Source organism: Atractosteus spatula, chromosome 5, assembly GCF_055471065.1.
Source record: "Atractosteus spatula isolate fAtrSpa1 chromosome 5, fAtrSpa1.hap1, whole genome shotgun sequence".
In the NCBI taxonomy this organism is placed as follows: domain Eukaryota; kingdom Metazoa; phylum Chordata; class Actinopteri; order Semionotiformes; family Lepisosteidae; genus Atractosteus; species Atractosteus spatula.
In genome coordinates this window covers 19,253,516-19,281,069 of record NC_142710.1, presented here as the reverse complement: position 1 = coordinate 19,281,069, position 27,554 = coordinate 19,253,516, and the positions used below count along the sequence as shown (strand labels likewise).

General features: G+C 38.2%; 2 protein-coding genes across 7 annotated transcripts in view; one reads left to right on the top strand and one right to left on the bottom strand.

The window, feature by feature from the left end:
• rnls (renalase, FAD-dependent amine oxidase) overlaps positions 1–2,454 on the bottom strand; it is a 49,151-nt gene extending 46,697 nt beyond the window's left edge. For both annotated transcript variants that reach the window (XM_088916395.1, XM_088916396.1), the window contains exon 1: positions 2,230–2,454. In XM_088916395.1, coding sequence (XP_088772521.1) covers positions 2,230–2,347 — 118 coding nt within the window. In that variant the 5' untranslated portion in view covers positions 2,348–2,454. The remainder of the gene's footprint in view (positions 1–2,229) is intronic.
• Positions 962–26,610, top strand: lipf (lipase F, gastric type). 5 transcript variants are annotated; one of them, XM_088916391.1, is made up of 11 exons: positions 3,278–3,408; positions 3,527–3,558; positions 9,100–9,217; positions 13,297–13,411; positions 18,264–18,462; positions 19,759–19,868; positions 20,224–20,360; positions 20,703–20,849; positions 21,075–21,146; positions 23,360–23,428; positions 25,094–26,610. In XM_088916391.1, the coding sequence occupies exons 3-11, from the start codon at positions 9,107–9,109 to the stop codon at positions 25,325–25,327; spliced, it is 1,194 nt and encodes a 397-aa protein (XP_088772517.1). In that variant the 5' UTR covers positions 3,278–3,408; positions 3,527–3,558; positions 9,100–9,106; the 3' UTR covers positions 25,328–26,610. The 5 variants fall into 5 exon arrangements, with proteins under 5 accessions (XP_088772518.1, XP_088772517.1, XP_088772516.1 ...); XM_088916392.1 differs by lacking the exons at positions 3,278–3,408; positions 3,527–3,558 and adding an exon at positions 962–1,503; XM_088916390.1 differs by having other exon boundaries at positions 3,308–3,558.
• The last annotated feature ends 944 nt before the right edge of the window (positions 26,611–27,554 follow it).

Sequence of the window (27,554 nt, the reverse complement as noted above, 5' to 3'; positions counted from 1 at the left end):
GTACTGAAAAACAAAATAACCTCTTATTATGGGACCACAGCCCTAACCCCTCCAGAACTTCTTCAGCTTTAATATCAATTCAACTTGAAGCAAAATGTAAATCTGAATAAAAATCGTATTACTTCTGTCACAAGTAATTTTGGCACTGTTATGTTTAAATCTCAACCAGTTATAGTTCACCTATAACACATAATGCTTCATGTTTGTAAAAAATACACTACACGAATAAAGCTTCTGAATTATAATTCAACAATAAACACCACAACTATTTGTAAAGCAAAATTGTTTAGTTTTGTAAGATTGTTTTGCACATTGTATTGTGCAACAAGGATTTATTATTGTGCTTTACAAAAACACATCATTTCATTCTCAAAGATCAACTGTTTGGTTTTAGGAAATAGTTAAAAAGATCAAAACACTTCAAACAAACTAGAGGCAAGAATGTAACTTAATGCTTCAATACACAAATTCAGACATACACTGAGAGACTAAGTTTCTAGCACTTAAGGCCGAGTAAAGAGAGCTGTTCTGAAATATGTTCTGAAGGTTTAAGCCTGTTCCCAAGGGTAGCAACCTTCTTACATCAAAGCAGAACAATGCAGCTAAATAAATAAATCTGTTCTGCAAGCAAATAATTAAACACCAGCCTAGTGCAAAAAGTTACTTCTCATGTTTTTTTTAGGTTGAAGGGTTGCAAATATACACTATAACTAAAATCACACAACAAAAATAATGAAATACCGAAAAACTTTCACCATCACTAAACTTTTACCTTAAGCATATTTAGCACACACCTACAAAAATGTCCTAATGCTTCAGATTCTTAAGTTAAAACTCATCTACCTCTAATTGCATCAACTTCACTTTAAGAATAATGATCAGCACATCATTAATGTAAACATTCTAGCCATTTCAACACATTAGGACAAAGTGAACCAGCTGAAGTCCTGAACTTCAGCTTTGGGCTAAAACGCATCCACAGAGCAGAGCGATGCGAGAGGAGTGGTCTCGGTGATGAAAAACTTAATCCAGCAGGCAAAGAGCACAAAGTGCAGCTCCTTGCACTCATGGGGTTAATTACATAAACAGTACCAATAATCTGGACAACACAGTACACGTCTGTACTGTGAGAGGAAATCAGAGATCCAGGAGAAAACCCACGTCAAGTACAGGCAGAAGACCTAAATTCCAAGCAGACGGTGCCAGGATTGAATCCAAGACTACGAGGCTGTGAAGCTACTTTTCACTGTGCCACCTTGCCGTCCATCAAGAAGGCTGCAAATAAACACACAGGCCTGCCTGTGTATTCCTAGTCGACACAGCCCGCTGGACAGGCTGGCCCAAGAGGACATGCTTTCAGAAGATTACCACCAAAAGCTCTTACCGGTGTTCTGCAAATGATCTTTTCTATTCATTCGAAAATATTCTTAATTATTTTAATGACGCGCCTTAAATAAACACAAGGCGCTTCGCAACTGCAGCTTGTGTCAGTTCTAATTTGACGTAAGTATGATTTCTCCTATTACATTATGATTTCATCATAATTACATAGGATTGCATAATTCCCATTGAAAATTTAAAGTTTTAAATCTCATTAGTGCATTTTTTATTACTTGTCCATGCATCCTCCACCGTCATGAAGTGTATTGGATGTTAAAAGTGTTAACTTTATATATATATATCATGAGAGGTCAGTTCCTTTCAAATCGAAAAAGTTCAATTTTAGCTAAAAGCATGTATTTCTCAAAGCAAGGTGTGTGAATACTCGTTCACATTGTCACGAATTATCCCTTCACGCGTGAAGACGTCTTTTTAAGCACCACACTAGTCTAAACCAGTATTAAAAATTAAATTGCAAAGTGTACTCTTAGGAAGGGGCCTGTTCATAATTTTAATGTGGACCCGTTGTTATCAGATATCAGCTTTCATTAACTTTCCATGTTAAAGTAAATTCCAATCATGTTTGTTACGGGCACTATACAGTGAACAGAGTGGTGTATATATAGAAAGGAACGGCAGTAGACTCGCCTGAAAATATATTAAACACAGATGTTTAAAAGCCACTGCACGTAATCGACAAAAGTCCTTTGTTTAAAAAAATGCTAAAACTGAAAACGCAGACAGTGTGGATTGATTGTAACAATGTGTACTACAAAATTGTAAAAACGGGTCAACCCTCGTATTGCTCTTGAACATGAACACATCGATTCAGTCGATGAGAAAACTAACCTGCACCTCTCGCTTTGTCCCAGACAACAATGTGAACTCTATTGGCCATTTCTCTTCGCAACAGGCAAGCACACAAACTGCCCGTCAGCCCTGCTCCGACTATTAACACTCGCGACATTGTATATTAGAAAAAAATAAGTATTTCAATGATATATTGTAACTGATTTTCAGTTCCCAGGCCTACTCGGCATAACACCGGGTACAGCGTCACAGCTACACTCCCACCTTACTAACGATTCAAATGCTGGCCCACCAAAACGTTCCCAGGATTGAAATGTCTGCTGCAGGAATCGCAGCAATTACCCCACCACTCCCGAACACAATTCACGATTTCGGTCTTAAATTATTTTCTAGGGAATTAAAGAAGTGCGTGAAAGTAAACAAAACATATAAAACAAGTGTTGCAAGAAAGTTAACATTGCAGATTGTTTCAGTACTTGCTAGATTTAAGAAAAAAAAACACTACGTCAATTTTGTTTATGTTTAATTTACTGCGTACCCAATCTGGTTATATATTTTATATACCTATTGGGCATATAGTATACAGAATATTTTTCTTTGAATAAATGAATGATGTATGGGCTTGTACACGAGAATCAAAACTTAATCACTTCTTATGTAAGTACTGTAAACACTTGTACGTTATACTTAATCAGCTAAGGAGCAGGTAAAGGTTTATTTCATGCTGAAAAGGCAACAGACAATGTGACAATGCGGTGGAGCCTTCGTCAGGTGTAGAACAAGGTACCACAGCCGAGACACTGTTTCTTTTCTTTTCAGCATGGAATACACCTTTACCTGTTCCTTTGCAGTCCCGCATGCTGATGTAGCTACTGTACCTACGTGAATTTCTCAATCGGCTAAGCCAGGACTTAAACCACAAGATATGGATTGTGTAGTTGTTAGTATCACGTGTCTCGTTTAAACATCCGAGTAAAGAGGCAGTGACACCAGTGGAGCTGTTGAAATTGTTTTTAATGTGGAGCCAGTGTGCAAACTGAACAGCTAAACAAAACCCCTACCCTAGCTCTTTAAAATAAGCAGGCGCATGTAAGATTGGTGGGCGAGGACTTCGCTCACATGATGTTACGCATCAGTCAGTTGATGCCCATCTGCTTCAGAATTTAAGGCTGTAGTGAGTTTTGTGGAAGTTGTGTTAAATAACGTCTACTAAATAAAGTAGGTTGGCACGTATTTCCGTCGTGTACTACACTTTTTTATTGTATATACAAAGTTTTTAATAGTTTTTTCAAATACTTCCTGTTTTACTGTTTTAATTTAAATGTATCCATTCCAGCTTGCATAACCGAAACTTGCTGCATAATTTTGGTGAGTACAGAAAATAACTTTACTATTGTTGGTTATAAACAACCTTGTCAAAGCTCAATTTTAAGATAGTGCAGGCTTTGTCATTGTTTTTATAAGCCACATTAGCTAATGAACGCAAAATTTGACAAAACCACCAACCCAACAGAAGAAACTTACAGTAAAAACGGGTTTCACTTTAATCGCAATTTGAGTATTTTTGTACCATTTCTTAATTTAAGACGAATTACTTCTCACTTTAACACACTTCGACAATGGCCAGTAACAGACAACTTGACGAACTGACGGACGGATAAGCTGAATCTTATGTACTGGCATTAATTGTGCCCCTTAAATGACGCACAGGTACTGTAGGTGTGTGATCTCTAAGTATGTTTCCGGCCAACATTCATCTCTTCGCACACTTAGGAAATGAATTTATAAAATGGCTTTGTCGAGGTCTGTACCTTGTTTTATACTGTAAAGTCAATAAAACGCGTCAAGTAAGCTACTGTATAAAATCATTGTAGAATCAAAATTTGATTAGAAGAATCTGTCAGTTAAACTAAGTCATTCCTGAAAAACAATCACAAAACTTTATAATTTAAAACAGTCTACAGTTAATAACTGTCTGAAACCCTAAATTAGTAGAATGAGAATATGAAGATGCTTGTATCCTGACGTGTTTATGTGCAGGACTGTATTTTCATGCTTTATTTTCCACCCTGATCGCCACCCGCCACTAACAAGTCTTCCCTCCACATTTTACATTAAATTGATCAACATTAACAAACGTTTAGTGTAAAAAAGGCTTTTAGCACAACTATATAAACATCTCACATTAATCAGTGTAATTGATTTTATGTGGGATTTTAACCCTTATGGACCTGAACCCCCCCGTTAACTTAGTCTTATGTGAAATTAGTTTTTTATTTGCATGTTTTAAATCATTTTTTCTAGAACACACCTGATGTATCTGTACATCAGGTGTGTTCTATCTGTATTATGTTATTTACACTGGCACTTGAACTAAGCTATACTTTACAATACAAATGATATAACAGTGAAACTCATAACCATATCATTTTATTACAATCCTGCACACTGCACTGATAATTCCTGGTATAGCACAGTATATAATCAAATTGCAGTAGTTTAGAAACAGACAGCTGTTGAAGAATATGAAGTAATTTCTTGCAGTTGTAGAGTGCTGTTCATCCCAAGGCACCTGAAAACCCTTTGTCTGGGAGTGGTCAGGATGTATCCACTACTGAAGCCCAGCACACTGCTGGGTGACGGACAGCAGCCATCAAGCACCAGCAGCCCCAATACATGGCAGATCAGGGGTAATTGTGAGAAATGGCATCATAACAATTTACAATAATATTGCAGAAGTCATAATTTCTACACCCATTTTGGGTATATATACAGTACATTATGTTGAAACCCCTTGGTTCTGTACCTCATATTGCAACACATTTGAATAGTATTTTTTCTATAATTAACAAAAACATACTTAACATTTTAACAGAGCATGATTGTTTTATTTTTAAAAAATCTGAAAGATAGAAAACTGAAAAATCCAGCTTGGGCAAGTAGCCAGCCCCCTGAGACTTTAGACATTTAATACTTACATGTAGTTGCTTCCCCCTTTGCAGCAATTACAGCCTCAAGTCTTTAACAGTATGTTTTAAACCAGCTCTTCACATCTTACCGGTTTAGTTTTCACCCACTCTTCCTTGCAAAATTGCTCCAGCTGGTGCGGGTTACTGAGGGAGCAGGGGTGTACAGCATTCCTCAGTGCCTGCCACGGGTGTTCTAGGGGAATCAAGTCTGGACTTGGACTGGGTCACTGAGTTGCTTTGCATTTGGGGTCATTGTCCTGCTGTAATATGAATCTCTGTCCCAGTCTGACATCTTTTGTAGACTGCGCTTGCCTATATCCTGCTCCATCCATTCTGCCCTGGCTTGTGACAAGTAAACAGTCCCTGCCAATAAAAAGCAGCCCCACAACATTAGTGCTGCCGCCACCCTGTTTCAATGTGGGAGTGATGTTTTGTGAATGATGAGCAGTGTTCTTCTTTCACCAGACTTAATGCTTGGCATTAAGGCCAAATAATTCCATTTTTGTCAGATCAGACCACAAGGTTCCCCCCCCCACATTGTTTCAGAGGCTGCTACACACCTTTTTGCGTATTCAAGACGGGACTTCATGCGAGCTTTTTTCAAATATGGCTTCCTCCTCACACTCTACCATGCAGCTCAGATTTATGGAGTACCTGAGCTATATATTGTTGATTCATTCACCGTTTCCATTATGAGACATTGTGGGTGAATTGCAGTGAACTGAAAGGAGCGTACTAGTGTTCAGCCCGTGGTTTGCAAGGTTAAGACCAATTGCAACGAACTCGGTCTCAGTCCCCAGCTCCGTACTGAAACTGTTCTCAATTGCAACAAGTCCATAGTAACATCTGCTGCCCCCTAGAGGTTACTGAAGTAGGGGATTAGCTTAAACCACCAGAGCACATGGTTTCAGCAATTTAGGACCGTACTAATACGGCACTAAGCGGAACACTGAATCACATTAGAACCTTCCCGTGGAAATAAGATCATTACTACATAATGACTTTAGCATCCGTTGCGTAGAAAATGGTAATATTTAACTACAGTTGGTTTCCAGTCAACCCATATTTATTAATAACGAACTTTAATGTATATATCATTTCGTAGCTGTATGTGGATCCTTTAGTACGCACTAGTGAATCTTCAGATATCCTGGGGGTAAGCCTTTAAATGTAATCTGTCACATCTGGGTGTCAGTGGAATAGTTGTTGTATTTTTATTGCGATACAACTCAACATTTATGGTTAATTTAAGTAGGGATATTCAGGAGTTGTGGGTTAAGAGAATAAGTACTGTATGTCCAAGTAATTTCTATTCCTTCATGTAAGGGTGGTAAAGTACATGCCTTTGTCAGTCAACATACCTGTAACTAACATACCTACTGTACGCATTACTATCACTTTTATTACGTACTATTTTATTACGTAGTTCGGGTGGGGAGCTCCGTCAGCATGCGTAGGCCGCAAAGGAACAAGTAATACGTTCATTCCATGGTGAAAAGAGAAGAAAGAAACACAAAGTTTCGGCTGTGGAGCCTTCTTCAGGTGTGAGCAATTATATTACGTATGTCTGTTTTAGCATATACTGTATGCCGTTCTTAAAGAAGTAACGAAGTTGTCGGTGACATTCAGTTTATATATAAGCACGAGACAAAGGAATAATTGTACATATTAACATTACGTATTATCTTACAAATAAGATTAATTGAAATGTTCCGATTCAGAGGCCCCTGTAGTTCTTGCTAATTAGAAAAATGTTTGCGATTGACCCAGTAAGTCTCTGAGGGTTGTTTTCAGCCTCTTAACAGCTTCTCTGATCAAGGCCCTTGCCCAGCTGCTGAATTTTGCAGGACGGCTTTGCCGTTAAAGATCCTGATAAGGTTTGTCCGTCCTTCACTCCGAGACAATTGAAGAAACAGTGGACCGTGGAGTACTCCTTTGACATCTTTATATCCCTCACCTGACTTGTCTGTCCACATTCCTGTTCCTTAATTTGTTGTGGAAGATCCTTTGTCTTCTGTTGTTTTGTATACAACATCCAATGGGGTGAAATCACACAGACACGTGTATTTAACCTTACAAAACAGGTGTATTCAATCTGAATTGTTAACTACTGTACTTTAATTGCAGGTGGGTTCCAATCAACATATTGTTTAAATTCTGAGGGGATCTAGTTGGGGCAAGCTTATTAAGGAGTCTTAATGCTTAATAAGTGAAGACTTTTCTAATGATGATTTTTAGGGTTTTTATTTTCAACTAATTTTTTTTTAGCTCAAAACTTTTAAACAAATCAAAATTGTACTGGATGTTGTAAGGATCAAAGGGAAAGGATATGTCTATCAAGATTTCTAGTTACAACATAACAACATGTGGCAAAATAAAATGGGAGTCAATACTTTCTATATCCTCTGTTTGTGAATTCCTCTCATCAGTGTTTTGATGTGAGAGAGTCTGAATGCCAAAATTAACTAAAGAACTGAAGGGTGGTAGTTTTAAAATGTACAAAGGGGCATTTTTTCTAAACCCTTAGAAGAAAGACTTGCAGTGCTGCAACTGGTCATGTGTTTCCACAGCATGTAGGCGAAGAAAATGTATTTCTAAGCTTTTTTTTGGATGATTCAGTCTGTTGATCATAGGCTTTAAAAGTATTTAATCACTGAACCTTTTATAAGGTATGTATCCAATTCCTGGTTTTGCAGCAGCTCAAATATTTGTTTAAAATAACTTATTCATTGTGTTTTATAGCCTAAATTCTAAAAGCCATAAAGTATGTTTAACATGAAATTAATGTTGATTTTTTTTTATATAACATTAGCTGGCTAATGTACATAAAACATATTTTGGGGAGTAACTAGTTTATTCCACTGATTGCAAATGTTATAACCTCTTTTACAATTTTGCTAAAACCTGGATTAAATAGACTGGTCTCATTTTCTAGATCAAATCGACTACTATAGTTGAATTAATTTAGATATTTCTATTTAATATCTAATATTTAATAGATAGTTGCGGCTAAAGACATTTGCAAATTTACGCAGGGCCTTATTTAACTAGCCGTTTTAATGTTAGGTAGAAAATCACTTAGTATAAACGTGTTTAATAAAGAGCATCTAGGCTGTATGTTGTTATTAGATCAAAAGAATAAAACATTGTGAATCATAATAATAACATAAATGAGAAAACGTACTTGATTTGTCTCGTTTTTTATTGTATCAAGGCCTGTACATGGTGATGGTTACTAACTTTATATAACTTACAAATTTAAAAGTAGTGATAACATACAATGCATTGCCTTCATAAATACACAGTGTTAATTGTGGGGGAGCAGTCCATGTATGTTAAAATAATAAAAAGTTAACTTCTCCTAATGGTAATACAGAAAATCTTGGAATATTGTTGGACATTAAAGTTTGAAATGGGTGAAATGGAAATTTACTACAATACATATTTAATTTGTGATAAGGATTTCTCATATGGGCTGTTATTTATTTCTCAATTAAAAACCCATTTTCTAAACAGTGATTATGTATGTTGGCCAAGACATACTGAAAAAAAGTATTTTTTAATTTGCTTATATGATAAGATTGTTGACAGAAAACGGCACCCCTTTTTGTTTCTTAAGCTGCCATAATAGAAGAGCACAATAAATCAAGAAATTGTTCTGTTTTGTTTGAAGGAGGTGTCTCCAAATCTGGCACAGAACCTGTTCCCATTGCAGTATATTAATCCAGACCAGCCCTGAATTTGGGCAACAGTAAACATTTTAAGATGGGAGCCTTGTGGCATTCTGGTTTCAGACAAGATTTATCCTAACTTGGTAAGTTCTGAGAGAGGATTGTCTCTAAAGAGCCATTTTGTTGCTGTGTAGAATCGTAACAATCGTAACAACAAGAGTAAAAAAAAAAGCCTTGGCTCATGAACTGGCTTTCTCTCTCTTTTGCAGACCGGAGATGGCGTGGTTGCTGTTCAGTGTGGCCCTCTTCATTCTGGGGGCTGTCCAAGGCGAGGACGTCTTCAGCAGGAGCCAAAGGGGACTGGATCCCGAAGTGAACATGAACATTGTAAGTGGCCCCGCACATCCGTGAGCCCTGTCATCCTCGAGTACTCATCAGGGCTTGAGAAGGAATTGTGAAAGCGGCCTTTTTCCTTGTAAAATCTAAAAATATGTACATTGGGAAAGAACAAAAGATTAGATGTGGTGATTTCATGTAACCGCTGTGTGTGGCATACTGTGCATGTTCTGAAAAAGTTTTGCAGTTTAGATCCCTTTGCATTTACCCAGTAATTCTAGTAATCGTCTTGTTTTATTGTAAGTCTTATATGAGGGGTTTTGTATGATTGTGGCCAAATAGGTAGCTAACTATTAAAGTTGTATTGCCTTAATACCAAGGCTGTGATTAAGATTTCTGTGGTTTAATGCCTAAATAAATCCGTCTCTCATGTAATGTTGTCCTATCTGGCTAAGAGTTGAAATATTAAAAAGATAATCTTGCGGTTTAAACTTTGTAATTTATCAACATATGTGTCATTTAGGGTTCAGTGGACAGCTTTAGCTTTTATATAAAAAACACACAATAGATTAATGTTTACATTAATTACACATGGGTTAGAGTACATTTTTTATTATTAGTATGTAAAGCATTCAAATGCCCTAAATATACTGTAGGAATAAGACAAGATTTGCTTTAGGTCAATACACTTTATTCACTCTTAGAGAAGGATATTACTGTTGTGTCATAAGTGCCATTATAAGAGAGGATGGATTCTGCATTACTGTTATTATTGGTTTGTTTTGAGACCAGATTTGAACCCAAAGTTACAATGTAAAAAGAAAAGAATGTTTGTTTTTCTGAAATTACATCTTGAAGAGTTACAGTGTATATATAGTAATTATATACTGTATATACTATACTGTCTGTTATCTGCATCTCCATGAAGAACATATTCAGTTGGTTTTGGTTTAATCAGTGTGAACCTCAGACAATAGACTTCCATATTAATGGTTAAAAGGGCTGTTGAAATATCTCTATTTAAGTTTGATTTTCTGGGTGAACATTGTGGCGGTAGTGGTATAGTAGACTAATTTTGAGAGGCACAGATGCTACAGGAAGTGAAATAGCGTGGTGCTTTAGATTGCAAGGGACACATTGAGGTGGAAGCCATGTGCATTAAATTCAAATGGAAATGACTTTCGATAATTTTTATTAAATGCTATACATAATTTTATGTTCGTGAAGATGACATCCCTACTAGTAGGTCCAGCTTAAGCAAGTGATCCAGGAAGTAGGGACTGTAGTTTGTCCCTGGAAATAGGTGTCCTGTAAGGTAAGTGTGCTCTGTAGTTTCTGTTTCTCAGAGAGGCTGAGAAGATCATGGAATTGCTATGATACCCTGGTGCTCTTTAATGTGGTATATTATTTGTACAGCTGGATTGTACCAGGAGGTCGATTTGGATGAGGGAGGATCAACTGTAACGGGCATCTTGATTCTGAGAGAAGGATCTCTGTCTTTGAGTGGGAGACAGTACTTCTTGCATGTACTGTGGAAGACTTATATTGTCTGTGCAAAAAGTTAGGACCTTGCGACTTATGACCCCCCAAGCCCACTAACGCATGGATCAGTATGGATGCCTCTTTACAGATCCATGCAAAAGCTTCCAAGTAAATCTCATCTGGGGCTTCTGTCATTCTGTGCCAGGAGCAGGCTACAGTCCCACAGGCCAGTCATCCTGATCTCGCCTACACAGTGGGTAAACATGTTTCTGCTTTGCACAAGGCGGAAGAGTTCTGCCACAAAGCTTTAACCCCTGTCATACTGTACCAGTCCTACTGTATGGTCCCATAACAAAACTTGGAGTCTTTCTACTCCTTTATAAATTTATATCTTTATAAACTGTTTCTTCACTCTGGCCAGAAATAAGCGGTTTGTTCTGATGTTAGCAACAGCTTTTAAGAGCCATTGTTTCCTTGGCCTTCATCTGCAAATAGCAGCTTTTAGAAAGAAAGCTGAAGGCAGGAACTACACCGTGGGGAGTTCTGCTTTTTTAGCCCACATCTTGCTCTTTTGCAGGCTGTGACATTCCAATGAGACAAATCAGCCCGTGGTGAGGGGGCTGAAAAAAGAAGAGGAAGTAATTGTATTATAAAAAGAACATTTTCTCTTGGGTTACCGTGTTGTAACAATGTGGGTTTGACACTTCACTCATTTCAGTCCATAAGTGAAATATTAAAAAGAGTACTGTGTATAATCAGCAATATCCTGTTGTTCAATTTCTTACTTCTTGCATGCATGTCTAATTTGTGTTCTATGTGACAGCATTAACAGAGCTTTTGAAAAGTCTTCTCTATATTTTGTAGTCAAAAATGGAAGGTAGTTGGAAATGAATGATCTAGAGAGCTAAGAAGAAGTCTACAGGAGAGGCCGTAACGCTGATCTACTGTGTTTATCAAATTCCTTCCTCTTTCTTTAATAAAGCTGAATTTTTTTTTTCAAAGTTTTCATGTTCATTCACAGTGCGTGCCTGGATGGCTGGGGCCTTGTTTTGATAACCTGGGTGCAACAGGCTGTCGACAAAAACATCACGCACATTGTAAAGTAGAGCCCAGTGTGAATGCAGTTTAAAGAGTGGTTGAACATCTCGCTACAGAGTGAGTGGTGAAATTCACTGGCCAGCCATGAGATATTGACACTCTAAAGTGTTTAGGGAAGGAAAATGCCAGTATTAAGGGCACATTGACTTGTGTGCAACACTGTCAACACAATGCCTTCCGAAGCCTGCAGCAGTGATGGAGTGCCATGAGTGCTGCAGGTACGTTAAAATTGAATTCTTGGAGAACCTGGTATCGTCTGGTTCTTGTTCCGTCTGTGCTCTCAGTTGCATTGCTGGTCTAATCATTAAATAATAGCTTAAGTGTTAAGACTTCTAACCAGACTTGAATGTGTTTTATATGTGTTTTCTGTTTACATAAAATGCAGGCTCCAGTACCTGCTCAGAAGTAAGCTCATCTACAATGTAGATTAATATATATATGCTGTATATAGCATTGAGTTGTGAGAAGGCCTTCCAGAGATTACCCTTTTAAAATGTAAACATAAATAAGTCCCCACCTAAAGAGTGGTGCAGTTGCTGCTAGCACTGGTGCTGAAACTGTAGTCAAAGTATCACAAATAACCTTTTGTCCTAAGTTTCGTCTTAAAAATCAGACCCTAAGTCATCGCATGTCACATTAATACTCAGCCCAGTGATCAAAATCTCGGACATAAACTATTTGAATTCCACCGAATACCGCTACTATGCTTCCTGTTAATATTATTCCTGCAACTTCTAATAGCGCTATACTAGCATTAATATAATTTTATTAGAATAAGTTATAAGAATAACTAAAACACATCAAGGTGAACAAAATATGTAAATTGGGCCTTCTGTAAAATGGCCACACAAAGGTACATTTATTCTATGTGACACTTTTTATCTATTTTTGTACCAAATGAGTCACATTAGAGCTGGATGGAAATAAGATGTTTTTTTCTCTCTCTTTCTCCTTAATGTTTGTTGAACCGACAGCAGGGTTTATCCTTAAGTGGCCCAAAGTAGAATATCCAGACTGCAGGCCCAGAGGGAGTGGGAAACTACCGTGTGTTTAATAATTCATGGACAGATTGCATGTCAAGGCTGAAGCCAGCACACTCACGCATTTTCTTTGAAGTTTCTGATTAGGATTTATAGCATATCTGGAAGGGGGATAAAACTTTCAAGTTCTGTGTTTTAAAAAAAAAACCCTGAGATGCTTGAAATGACAAGCTGAATTTGGGGAGGCTTCTTTTTTTTTCTCTAATGGATTCTGCATTGCTTACTTGTTGAAAAACTATGACTTTAAATCCCTTAAAATAGCCCTGTGTGACAACATACCATTTTAATTAATAAAATGTGCTCTGGTTTTTATAGTGATGCTAAAAGATTCTTGATTTTTTTTATTAAATAAATGAACACTTCCTACATCAACATCAAACAAAATGTCTTCCTAAGAAATGTAAAAATACTGTATCCAATACTATGCTTATCTTCATTACGGTTTGCATCACCACAGTCTGATAGGGGCCATGGACAGATAATTTATCTTGGTTTCTTTCTCTCCTGTAGAGCCAGATCATTTCGTACTGGGGTTATCCTGCGGAGGAGTACGAAGTCATTACTGAAGATGGCTATATCCTGAGTGTAAACAGAATCCCACATGGGATTAAGAAGAATGCAGCAGGTACTGTACGTTTAAGATATATCGGAAGCAATTGAAGTTGCTGAATTTGTGATGACACTGGCAATTTGTATTGGGTTCTGAAAAAAAATTGGAAGTATTGAAGTGTATTCAATTTGACAAAACTCACTCTAAAGCACCATGCCTTGCCTTAGCAGTTTGTAATGATAACATACAGTAACATGGCCAAATAAATATAACTCAGTCCTTAATGAAAACTTGCATTTCCTGTCATACTGTAGCTGGAGAAACATCTTCTGGCGTAGGAGCATCTGAGAGTATTCATTACTCCTAACATTTTAAAATTAGATGCTGAATGTGCGCTTTACAGCTCCTCATAGTATGCTTCACACTGTAAAATACCAAAACTCTAAGCTAAATTTAAATCTCTACAAACCCGATGATGAGAGGTAGAAATATATGTCTGACTTCTTACCATTAGTGAGCTCAACAGAGGGAAGGAAGCCATACAGTATCTCTGTTACTGTGAGGTATCGATACGTGCTTGTTCAAAAAGTATGAACACAGTAAACAATGAGATGTTAAGTAGGTTCTTAAGTGAGTTGCTTGTAGCCCTAGTACTAAAAATAATAATAATTAATAATTGCTTACACTTATATAGCGCTTTTCTGGACACTCCACTCAAAGCGCTTTACAGGTAATGGGGACTCCTCTCCACCACCACCAATGTGCAGCATCCACCTGGATGATGCGACGGCAGCCATAGTGCGCCAGAACGCTCACCACACATCAGCTCTCAGTGGGGAGGAGAGCAGAGTAATGAAGCCAACTCATAGATGGGGATTATTAGGAGGCCATGATTGGTAAGAGCCAATGGGAAATTTGGCCAGGATGCCGGGGCTACACCCCTACTCTTTTCGAGAAATGCCCTGGGATTTTTAATGACCACAGAGAGTCAGGACCTCGGTTTTACGTCTCATCCGAAGGACGGCACCTGTTTACAGTACAGTGTCCCCGTCACTATACTGGGGCATTAGGACCCACATGGACCGCAGGGTGAGCGCCCCCTGCTGGCCCCACTAACACCTCTTCCAGCAGCAACCTTAGTTTTTCCCAGGAGGTCTCCCATCCAGGTACTGACCAGGCTCACACCTGCTTAGCTTCAGTGGGTTGCCAGTTGTGAGTTGCAGGGTGATATGGCTGCTGGCAAAAAGACAATCCTCTCTTAAACCTTGATGAATTACACTTGAAATTCAAGTACTGTCAGTCCTTTGAGATGATAACTACTGTATATGGTCTTACAACAAAGGCCTTGCTTGACAGAGCACAGTAATGATAAAGCACCACAATCAAAATTCCGCCTTGTCTTTGGAATTGTAGGGTGAATCTTAACAGGTCACTATATTCGGCATTACTGATTCTGTATTTAGTTGCAGTTGTGTACTTACAGTATGTGGTCTCTCACAAATATAACAACCCATTTTCTGTCACAAGTTCTTCAAATTGTTAACCAATGCTCACACGAAGGGAGTAAAATCAAAATCTGCAAAAAAAGTCTCCAAACCCAGTTGGATTTAGTTTTAAGGGCCGTTGTGAGCTCCAGTGAGAAATATGCGACACGACACACAAGCCTGTTACATTCCTAGAAATCTATCTGCAAAACTATGAACGGCACACTTGTCTTCGGTTTCATAACCCATTTATTTTTGGTCACTTTGCGACTTGTTCCCTTTATCATGAATTTTACAAGCAAGGAGACCTAACACAAGGAGTAGGAGTGCGAGAAGCTGTGGCCAGGCACATTCTTAACTCGTGTGTGGAGCCATACAGATTTACTGTGCGTAAACCAGCATCCTGTTCATGTAGTGTAACCACCCCAGCCACATTATGACGGGGATCTGGATGTCTGCCACATGTATGTCACCAGTTTAAGCCCCTTGCCAGCACTCCACATGGCAGCACTAATGCGCAGCAGGATAGCCGCCTAAAATAAGCAATGACAGCAACCAGTCCTGACTGATCTTGCCTGTAGGGTGCATGAGAACTGCTTTTCTTATGATGAAACCATCCAAGTGGTTTTGAATCCCATTGTCTGGGCGAATTTAAAAAGATAGAGCAAATAGGAAATGTAATCTGTGACTCTCGCAGGTAGTAATCCCGAGCATTGATTCACGGATTTAGATATCAAATGGTAAACGGGGATCCACTCCTACATAGGCTACTAGAAATCAGCATTAATGTGTTTTTTCCAATTTCCTGTTCTTTGCTTCTGATATTTCTTTAATGAGTAAAGTGGTAATTAAACAGTGGTTTTAATCTAATTTGGGGAAACTAAATGATGAAAAGCATATTCCAAAGCCTCTTGCCTGCATCCAGCTCTCTCTGTTGTATAGACACTATACAGAACCAACTCGAATGATAAGTATGAGTATGTTGCCTTAGCATAAATTCTCCTGTAGGTGTATTTATGTAGCTCTTTTCCTTCTTTCAAGTGTCCTCTCATGAAGTTAAGGGAAGCTGGAGTTATTTACACAGGGTGCAATAAATCATCTTTTGGGTTTAACTAAGAAAATCATGATTTATTATAATGGTCAGTGTTTTCCTTACAAATGCAAGAGAAGGCTGATGGATTTTGTTTTTCTCTTTTTTTTCTCTACATCTATGGAGTTTCTTAATTCTTCTAATCTGGAAAACAAGTTGATAGATTGATCATAAATGTATTCTAAAATGTTATTCTAAACAACCATCAGACTGTTTCCCTCTATGCCAGTCTTTCATCAGGGCATTTGAATGAGTGTGAAATGAGCTGCCGGTGATTCTCTATGCTTCACTTTCTACTGTATAGGTTAGAAGTGTGCTGGTAGTGTGACGAATATTCATTTTAATTGTGCACCAACAAGTCTATCACTACATGCATTTAGCTGGAAATAACAATTACATTAATCAGATTCATTAATTAGATACAAGAGGTGTCAGCCCCCTCCCCAGGGTTCAAACGAATTGTTTTGGGAGGAGCGGCAGCAATTTATAGCTTGTGCTGATAATTAATCAGAGCACATACTGTGTTTTCAATTTCTCATTACACTTCGCTGATTCAGATCTTAAAATATCAAAAATGTTTTCCAGGGGGTTTATTTCGGATTTTTACTAAAATTGCTGAAGACGTTACCACTACAAATACATCTTACAGTGTTAAGATAGAATTAAGATAACACTTCTGCTTTGTTATGATTTGTTATGCTTTGTTATTCCTGATGTCAAGGTAGTGAGAAAAAAACTTCCATATCATGCATCCACCGTTTTTTATGTCCTGATTTGTATCCATGTTGTCATGCATGTGAATGAGATTTGTAGGGAAAAAACCAAGTTGTCTGTTTTTAAACACATTTCAATCTCTTGATGTGATATTTGAGTTCACTGAGAAAATACTTCCAGTATTCGTTTCCAGTAGTACACAAGCACTGGGCTTTTCTCCTTTGTCATGTCACAATTTATGAGATGCATTCTACAGAACTCCCTTGAGCTGCAATTAGAAGGGGCTCAGATTTCAGCAGATGAAGGTTTAAAAAATATTCGATTCTTGCTGTGGCCTCACCCATGTCTCCAGCAACTCCAGAGAAGTCAGCTGTGCACAAAATGTCTGGACAACAGAATAACAGACCCTGTTAATTTAATAGACAACGAAAGGGTTTTGTAAATTACACAAAAACCTTACCCGTGTATTTTACTACATCAAATGATACAAACCGAGGTGGGGGAAGCTGGTAAGGAGAATTGTTGATTTGAAGTTAAACAATCATATCAGCTACAGTACTGTTTGTGTTGCTGAAAAGTGGAGAGCATATCCTGTTTCTGGCGGATCTCAGCGATAAAGATCCCAAAAAAGAAAACGAAAGAGAGGTCTTTTGTGAAATGCACATTTGTGAACTCCTCGGGCCTAAAACATTATAGTCAAAATTACATGGTCAGCCGACTCCCTCTGGTGGTGAATAGTTAAACTCTTGGAGAACAAATACCAGGAAAGCAATATACTGTAGTGTGTACACTCAGAAGTGGTCTACGAAACCTCAGGCAATCTTCTCTTCAGTTCTTGTGAGCAACAGTTCTGTTATATAGATTACATGTAATGTACCAAGAAAAATTGTGTTTACTTATTTTTCTACAGGACTGGGTAAATTTACAGGTTTAAATCCATAGAAACTGTTTCATTGATATTTTGTGCTGTGTTCTGAAGCCTGCTGTTGTTATTGATTATTGCCTGTCAGAAGAACCTGACCTTGCACAGTACATAGATTAATATTTCATGGAGCTGTGAACAGATACAAGAAGCATCATGGCTTCTCAGCTTAAAACGTGATACAGTATGTTAATCATAAAACTAGAAAGGAGAGCATGAAATGTGGTTTAGTGCGATGAGAACATGTTTTCAAGTCTCTTCCTTCTAAAAAAAAACAGATTGCATGTGTGTATTGTCAATGCTTGGCTCATTTCTAGATCACTAATAAGTTCTGTTCCAGTTGTCCTTTGCCCAGGGCTGAAATTAAATCTAATGGGTCAACATCATGTGCCTGTACAGAAATCTAGGAACAGAATGTTTTATGAACTTTAATGGTCCATCGTTCTAATTTATATATTGTGGTTCATAAACCGTAGTTCTAATAAACAGGCTAAACGGTAACCGTTCTTGTGTTATAATGTTCTTACATTCTTGTGCTCCTTACAACCAGCTCCTAAAAGAAATAGTCCAAGAAAAATACTGTGGGATCCCTTTTGTTGATGTCACGGTTACTACACATTTTTTGTAAAGACACCCGAAAAGAAATCCTCATTTGCTGTTCTGTGGGTATGCATCCACTATGTGATGTTTCATATCAGAGCCTGTGTCTCCTTGCAGGACCAAGGCAAGTGGCCTTTCTTCAACATGGCCTGCTGGCCGCTGGGAGCAACTGGGTCACCAATCTGCCCAACAGCAGCCTGGCCTTAATCCTGGCAGACGCTGGCTATGACGTGTGGCTTGGAAACAGCCGGGGGAACACCTGGTCCCGGAAACATGTGACGCTCAGCCCGGACCAGGATGCCTTTTGGGCATTTAGGTATCGAGGCAAACCGGCATTGCTTGTTCGTGGTTGTTACACTTGCCCATCTGTCACACAGAGTCCATTTCTGAATGAATTCAGGCTTAGTCACTTTGACTAATGAATGGGCAAATGCAATGGTCCAGCAGCAGATTCAATTTCTGTATCATATGTGCAATCTGCACTTTCAGGCCTGAATGCTGGATTTTTTTACTGTATTAAATTCTTGTTGGTAAGGGTGTACCCTGTGAACCCGGATAATACCTCATGTATATATTTAATACAGAACGTCTCTTATGTTACATGTCATGTGTAATAAATATCTGTCTAGTTAAATATAAGAAGGATCTTTGTTAGCTTTGCAATGAGACGTGCCATTATTAAAATTAAACCTGTAAAATGTAAGTCAGTATGTTAGTCTAGATCTGTACAGTTCATCTCATTGTCATGTCCAGACCGTAAAGTAGTAATACACTTATATAGCGCTTTTCTGGACACTCCACTCAAAGCGCTTTACGGGTAATAGGGGACTCCCCTCCACCACCACCAATGTGCAGCATCCACCATAGTGCGCCAGAACACTCACCACTTATCAGCCATCAGTGGGGAGGAGAACAGAGTAATGAAGCCAGTTCATAGATGGGGATTATTAGGAGGCTATGATTGGTAAGGGCCAATGGGAAATTTGGCCAGGACGCCGGGGTTACACCCCTACTCTTTTCAAGAAACACCCTGGGATTTTTAATAACCACAGAGAGTCAGGACCTCAGTTTTACATCTCATCCGAAGGACGGCACCAGTTTACAGTATAGTGTCCCCGTCACTATACTGGGACATTAGGACCCACATGGGCCGCAGGGTGAGCGCCCCCTGCTGGCCCCACTAACACCTTTTCCAGCAGCAACCTTAGTTTTTCCCAGGAGATCTCCCATCCAGGTACTGACCAGGCTTAGCTTCAGTGGGTTGCCAGTTGTGAGTTGCAGAGTGACATGGCTTCTGGATAAAGTGTTGCACTAAAGAGCAACGATAGTGCCCATAACAACATAGCCTGTAGCAGAACACTGTAGTGCCTGCTGAGAAAAGCAATGAAGAAATACTTTCCCTCAGTGGTTAAAAAAAGCATTGTGTGGGCCGCCTCTTTATGAAAAAAGGATTTTGCATTTTTCGTTATCATTTCCTCTTTTGCACTCCCTAGTCTAACAATGACAAATACTTGTAAGTTGTGCATTTTCTTTGCTGTGTTTGTCTTGAAACACTGTGGCAAAAGCTATTCCAAATCTTTCTCTTTAATTTTTTTTTCTTTTTTTAATGCAGTTTTGATGAAATGGCAAAAAAAGACCTTCCAGCAGTGATTAATTTCATCACAAAAAGCACAGGCCAAGAACAGATTTACTACGTGGGCCATTCTCAGGGAACTACCATAGGTAAGAGTGACTGGAACGTCTTAACAAAACACTACATTGGACACATTTTATTTTAAATATCCCAGAGAGATCTCAGAGTCAGGATCACTACATTCATTTAAAAAGTCACTTTTACAATAAAGTGAAGGAGATAGTACATATTTTATATATAGTTGTGTGTTGTATATTTCTTAACATTTAAACTGAAGTCACGTTGAGGAACAATATTTAATGTATATATGTGTACATTTTCTATAGTTAGGTACGTATACAAATGTAGGTAATACACTGTATATTATATGTATCTGCTTAATGCAAATGTCATCTGAAGGAGGGAAACAGCAGTGTGACTGGTGTGTTTTTGTATGTGTCTTAGGTTTTATAGCTTTCTCCACCATGCCTGAGCTGGCTAGCAAAATCAAGACGTTCTTTGCACTGGCCCCAGTGGGTACAGTTGATTTTGCCACCAGCCCCCTGACCAAAATCTCCATATTTCCCGAATTCCTTATCTGGGTAAGCAAGCCGTGCAGGAAGCAGCATTGCATGGGTTTAGATTAAATTTTAGATTTTAATTTGTGACAATTAATTTTTTGGAAGTTTTGCTGTTAAAATGCATAATTTATTGCATGTGTAATACAAAAAGAAATCCCAAGAAACAAAATGGCATTTGAAGATTTAAAAAGCAGGGCATTTTCTTTGGCTTCATGATAGCTGCTTGAAGTCTTTGCGAATTTGAATAACGTGCGTGGCATTTATCTGCATATGGCTCATGCCAAGAAATGATTAAGATGCAGTTTCCCCTGAATCGGTCCATTATGAATTCTCTTTAACAAGACCTCCAATTCAAATCCACAGAAACTCTTCGGAAGGAAGGATTTCTTCCCCCAGAGCTCTCTGATTAAATGGTTTGCAACTGAATTTTGTAGCGAGGTCCCACTGGATGAACTGTGTGGCAATATTTTCTTCGTCCTCTGTGGTTTTGATGAGAAAAACCTGAACATGGTAAGTTTAGCCTAACATCAGAGGCGTAATGTACAAAAACAATCTCTTCAGTAAACTGTTTTTACTACCTCTGGATATTAATTGATTTTGGACATTTTTATCTAAAATGGAGCCATTATTCTTCATTTACTCAGAAACTATTTGTTTAAGCAATTCTTGTTTTTTTGCTTTGTAAACATTTCTGAAAAAGTTCAGTGTCAGAAAGTGCCCTGCTATTGTTTCTAGTCTCGAACTCCTGTGTACACCACGCACTGCCCTGCTGGGACCTCCGTACAGAACATGCTTCACTGGAGACAGGTAAGGCACCTTGCCATCATGAGTCACTCAAATCTAGCTTGCAGGCTTTGTGTTTTAGAACTGGCTGTGCATTTTTAAGAATTAAAATGGGAGTGGCATGTTTTGTATTCAACCACCCTTGGGGTAATTTAGTAAAATTGCCTAGAAGAAATATTTCAGTTTTGTAAAGAAAAAATATTGAAAGCAATTTTAAACAGACAAACATACATACTTTTACATCTGTCATCAGAAAGCCATTTATTCTTGGTAAGGGATGCAGAAATCGAGAGTCTGTCGTGGGAGCACATGGCACTGGACGGGATACTAGTTCCTTGCAGGACACACACACAGACAATTTAGAGACACAAACTACCCCAGCACTTTGAGAAAGCATGCAAACTCCACATAGAGGGTACCCTGTTCCGGAATAAAGCCCAGGGCCCAAGAACTATGAGGTAGCAGTGTTAACCGAACAGACTGTTGTTCCATCCTCTGAATATGCTTCTCTAATGAAAATACCTTTTCAGTGATTTTAAATGTTTGTCATCACAGATTTGAGCTTTGTCCACCCATTAAGAAAATGTTTGTTATGCCGATCGCTGTCATATTTATCAATCAGGCTTCAGGATGGAGTTTACTTTGTACTTTCACCTCCCCTACTGAATGCCTGGGCTCTGGGAAAAGAAAAGACAGTGATATTGCCTTAGATCTCTGTGCCTACTGGTTACTTTTTTCGCTCTTGACGCAGTAAATGGTTTATGTCACTTAGGTTTTACAATAAATATAACGATTGAAACAAAGGGAATTCAGTTCTCTTGAAAAAGAAAGGACTTGTAATGTAAGATGACTTTATTATGGTGACATCACTCCTCTGGGACTCCCAGTGGTGTTGAAGTCTCCTACTGAGTGAGTTAATCTTTTAGTTTAGTGGATTTCAGCAATGTTGAATTCAGAAAGACAGAGACCAAATCCCAGCTGGGGGTGACTGAGTGGTCCCAAGTAATGGATGCTGGAAACATAGTAATGAACACTTTGAACTGCACATTTTACTAAACATAGTTTCATGTGTAAGACCCTAATTACGAGACTGTGTTCTGAGCTCCTTCCTGAACAGTTCACCTTTGACAGTTGCACAGATTTTTATAATCAGGTCAGTGTTTTTTTTTTCTGCTAAAACAAAGCAGACTGTTCACAAGAAAGGATATATATAAAGCACATAACTACCATACAACAAAAGTTTGGTTGGTAATATGAACATGACCATAAAATGTTGGTAAAGTGTTAATTTTTTAACTGTTTATACAGCAGGATAATGTGTACTCTAAATGGAGCGCAGCATTTATGTCTTTATAACCTACAGTACACACATGGAGATATTTAGTGTGTTATTAGATATGTATGTTTTATTGCTTTAATGTGTTCCAGATTTTAAGATGATTATCAGATTTGTGAATGCCTTTTTTTATTTTAGGGAGCTAATGAACTGTGGTTGGCAATTTTTTTCTAAGATAAAAAATAAATCCACAGATCATTATAAACAGAGAAACAAGCAACCTGAAACTTCAGCAGGAGTGCAACGTGCTATACCCAGGGCTCACACATCTGTTCTTCAGAGTAACATTTGCAGGGCTCCTTAAATCATCAGCTGATTCTGGCAAGTGCTGGAGGGGTTAAATGGTGTGATTAACTCATAATTGAGCCAGTTTAACCCTCTCCTCAGGTCTTGTGTTTTTCTGATTTAAACAGACCTCCAAACTCTCCTGGACTGTTGAGCTTGGGAGATACCTGCCTGAAATTTGTTGATAACCCTATTATTAAACACAGCTTTAAACATAAATGTAATTCAAACCCTGATACTTACCTTGGCACTGAAGTGATATTATATTTACCAATCAGCAGGATTGTCCAGATATGCAGTAGATCATACATGTTTAGTAAACGTTCCTTAATCATTGGCGTGTCAAATAAATACAGCTTCAACTGTTTTAATTACCTAATATAATCACAGTTACAGGTATGAAGGTCCACAGTCCAAAGTCCAAAGACTTGGATGAAATTGCAAGTACAGTACAATTTACTTTGTGATTATGAATGAGTTTGGTTGCACCTTAGCTATGATAAATAAACATTTATTCCTTTCACTCACATAGGCTACTGTGATGAGTTGTAGTAGGAGACATCTGTTTAAACTGAACACAAATGTAGACAACTGACAGTTCTTTTTGTATTTATAGCTCATAAAGACAAGGAAACTGATGGCTTTTGACTATGGCACATCTGGAAACATGGCACATTACAACCAGGTAGGTCTTTAAATGGGGTCAGTGTCTGGAAAGTTGAGGGTGTTGTAACAGTGTGGGAATGGAAGGAGCCGCGGACAACACCAGTAAAAGTCAACGCCCCGTTTAAGGGGAGGGGAGGCTAGCAAAATCCAAAAAGAAAAAAACTAAAAGGAAAAAAGAAAAAGCACACTGCTCTGCACAGCGGCATCCAGACTGGACTGTCCCTATTTAACAGGATCCAGTCTGGGAGAAAAATGCACCACTTGGAACAGCCTTATCCTATTTAGCAGCTATTCCTATTTACTTATGGCCAAACTTGAAGAAAAGGAGAGCAAGGCAAAAAAAAAAGAACTCAACCTGTCCTAGTGAGGATAGACAGCAGGACAGGGGAGAAGAGGTTCAGCCTGCCCCGGTGAGGGTACATGGTGGGACAGGAGAAAAGAAAAGAAAATGAAAGAAAAACACATCACAGTCCCCTCCGGGACTGTCACTGGAAGGTTCTCCCCATGGGGGTCTGCTCTTCCCTCCGAGGAGGTGCTCAGTGTGTCTTAAAGAGCCCCCACAGCTGCGGCTCATCTCTAAATCAGCCAGGGCTGCTGTGGCTGAAAAAAGGCAACGTGCTGCCCTTAATCCAAGACTCCATTTCCACACTGAACATGTCACAGTATCAGTATTTTCAGAATGTCATGTGAAGCGCTTGAAGGGATTATAATTGTAGTGATCACACTTCAAAGTGCAAACAGCGCTGACAAAGTACTTAGGGTTACTTGTCACTGGAAGCTTAATCTCTAACCTGTGACCATTATAATGATTGACAAAAATGCTATTTCACTCCCATAAATTAAGAAACTATAGAACACACACTGTATGTCTGTAGTATTTTGGAATAAAGATGAGCCTTGCAGGTCAGTAAACTATATCTCCAGAGGCAACGGTCTTACCCAGGTACAGTATAATTGACAAGTTGCTGTTGAACACTGAAGGTTGATCCCCTGAAGGTTGAGTAAGAATCCTAAAGGTTTCTTGCTCAAGTTCAGTTCACTCCTATTTTATCACGTTATTCTATACAGACAAATCATCTCAGAACATCCTTGTAATCTGTGTAAATCCCAAACAAAGTTAAATGCGACCAGAAAGAAGAACGATTATTGGAGATGTAACTCATTTAACTTTGCCTGGGACTGTGAGTGAATTTAATCAGTGAGAAGCCCAACCTGTTGATTCTTAAAGGAGAATCACTTCAATTATTGCTGAGATGCTCTATTCTAGAATAACAATATTAAATATGAGATCTCCAATATCCGGTTCCAATAGAGTTTGTACCTCAGTCACATAGCTAAGGAAATTGTATATAATCACAGTGTTCATTCAGGATTTGTCCTCAAGTCTGTCACCAGAGAGTGCTTCATTTACAGCTCCGAACAGCTATCAGCATGAGGAATGTTTATAATGGTTATACTTCTGAATGAACTGTCACATCTTACCTTTGGTAGAGAAAGAAGATTAAAAAACTTGCGGAATCAGAATGTGCATCTTTGGTATTAATGTCAGTTTCAGAAATGGTCTTAATTAAATAACTTTATTTGTTTTAAAGGTGTTAAGACAGGGTCCACAGATTTTTTTCTTATGTCAGTACTTGCTTGCAAAGCAACTGAACCATCTCCTCACTTGTCTCCCATTTGTCAGCCCACTCCTCCGCAGTACCACATCAGAGACATGAAGGTGCCCACTGCCCTGTGGTCAGGAGGGCATGACTGGCTGGCAGATCCCAAAGATGTGGCTTTGCTCCTCACCCAGATCTCCAACCTGGTGTACCACAAAGAAATCTCCCACTGGGAGCACCTGGACTTCATCTGGGGGCTGGATGCCAATCAGCTGATGTACAGTGAGATGGTGAAGCTCATGAACCAGAACGCTTGAGGTGTTCACATTCTCACTGGCCACACTGCCCTGAAGCAGTTTTAGAAGTTTTGCTCAAAATGTCCCTCTATAAAAAAACCCTATTGTTATTAAAAGGTCGTGTTACAGTGATACAAATTATTAACTAAAGGTGCCTCAGCCTGAACTTTGCTGACGCGTGTTTGTTATTGTGTTTTTGAATCCTTGTCTCTTCAGTATCATACTACTGAACCCCTTTTCACTTAAATTGTACCTTGATCATAAAGCTTTATCTCATTACTTTATTTAGTAGCTTGTGCTGTGGAATTCCTAGTCTAGAGGATTTTAGCCGGCATTCCAGATTTTAGAACTGATTATTGTAAAGACTTTATTGGAGGGTTTTTCCTTGCAATGTTTGCTGCTACCCTTTTTACTGGGAGAAAACCACGCAAACTGATTTTTTTTCATATTTCCTAAAATATGTATAAATCTGAATGGTCTCCTTTTACAGAAAACATCAACACAATATAGAATATGAATCTGCTCCACAGTTCAAACTGTATGAATAGAACATCCTTCTAACTTTATAAGTGTATAAATAGGTTGAGGTTATTATTAAAATGATTAAGTTCACTTTTGATTTTTAAATGATTAAAATTCACCTTTTCCTCTTAGGGATTCTGAATACTTGACTGTTTAAATATCAATAGTTTTCATATCCATATCACAAACCACTAATAATTTTATTTGGTGTAACCCCCTCCCCAATACTTTTCCACAGCTGTCTAGGGAGTCCTAACCTTACTTATTAGGCAATTTTATCTCAAAGTTACATTTTAAGAATTTTTTATATTACCCTTTAAAGGTGAGCAATACAATTTTATGTCTCAGTTGCACTCTTAAGGGAATACCACAAATTTTTAATTTGACATAATGCAGTAGAATCACTTGGATGTAGGGAGATCAGGGAGATTGAATGCAAGCATCTCCAATCCCAAACAAATGAAAAACTTGCATTTTAGTCAATGTGATTGTGTCTGAATTTTGTTTTTTTTTAGCACTGCCGAATTTAAATGAGATGAAGCACTTAATGATTCAGTTACATTCAAAAGTGTTGTTCAGGTAAAGTGAATGAGTGGGTTAATTTGCACTTAACAAATGTAAAAATGTTCTCCTTTTTGCCCCCCCCCCCCTCCTGTTTTTTAACAATACCTCTGATCAAAGAATGTATTAAACTTTTTTTGGGGTAAAAAAAGGTGTTTTTGAGCTGTTCTGTCAAACACATGCACTGAGTTGTTCGTTAAAATAAAATTGCCTTCAAAGAATTGGTGTTCAACTTATTTTTTTCCTTAAAAAATCTACATTCGTAGCAACTTGAATAACAGGTTGTGTTCTGTGTACAGTAACACCTGTTCACTCATTTGAATAGGGGGTTGATCTAATCTCTTTAATATTGCCGAGTTGCAAAACATACATATGTTGAGCTTTGTAACTCCAACCCATTAAGTATATGATAATCCTAGCAGCAAGGAAGCACTGGGAGAGTATTCAGAGACAAAAGCATGTGTACGAGTACCTGATTCTTAGGGAATGAGCATAGCATTGTCCTTTTCACAATATAGTCTCAGTTAAACTTTTCAGTTAACCATAGCTTTGTATGCAAATAGATGCATACTACCCTTGTTACGTGCCTCTAAAAATACAAATCAGGGATTCTGATGGTAGAATGCCAGTGTGGCCATGTTCTACTGTGCATTCTCTGAACAGAAGAGTACCGATGTCAACACAGGGACTGAGCACATCTCATCCCATTTTTACACAGAGATGCTCCTCAGTGTGTTTTTTTGTTTTAAAGGAAATTGAGAAAACCTGAGTGTGTAGCTGGATTTGATGAACCATGCCATGAAACAGGAGGTCAGTTAGGAGGTTTGCTGTGTCATGAAGCAGTTTTGCCTCCTCTTTATCATCTATAAATTGGATTAACAGGCAGCTCTGTCTGACTTGATAGATTTGTACTTTATCTAAATTTGACAAAACATGCAAACATTTAAATATTGTTTGCAAAATAAAAAACTGTGAGCTTGCATATAATGAAAAGTTTTAAGACTATTCAGTATCACTGCCAATGAAGCTCTGATTTTATCCAGCTCCTGAGCAAAACTTCTCACCAGAAAACATACAGCTGTAAAATACTAACATAAATAGTAGAGGATTAAATACTGAATTTTACCATAGTTTTTTTATGAAACATATTTATTATTATTGAACA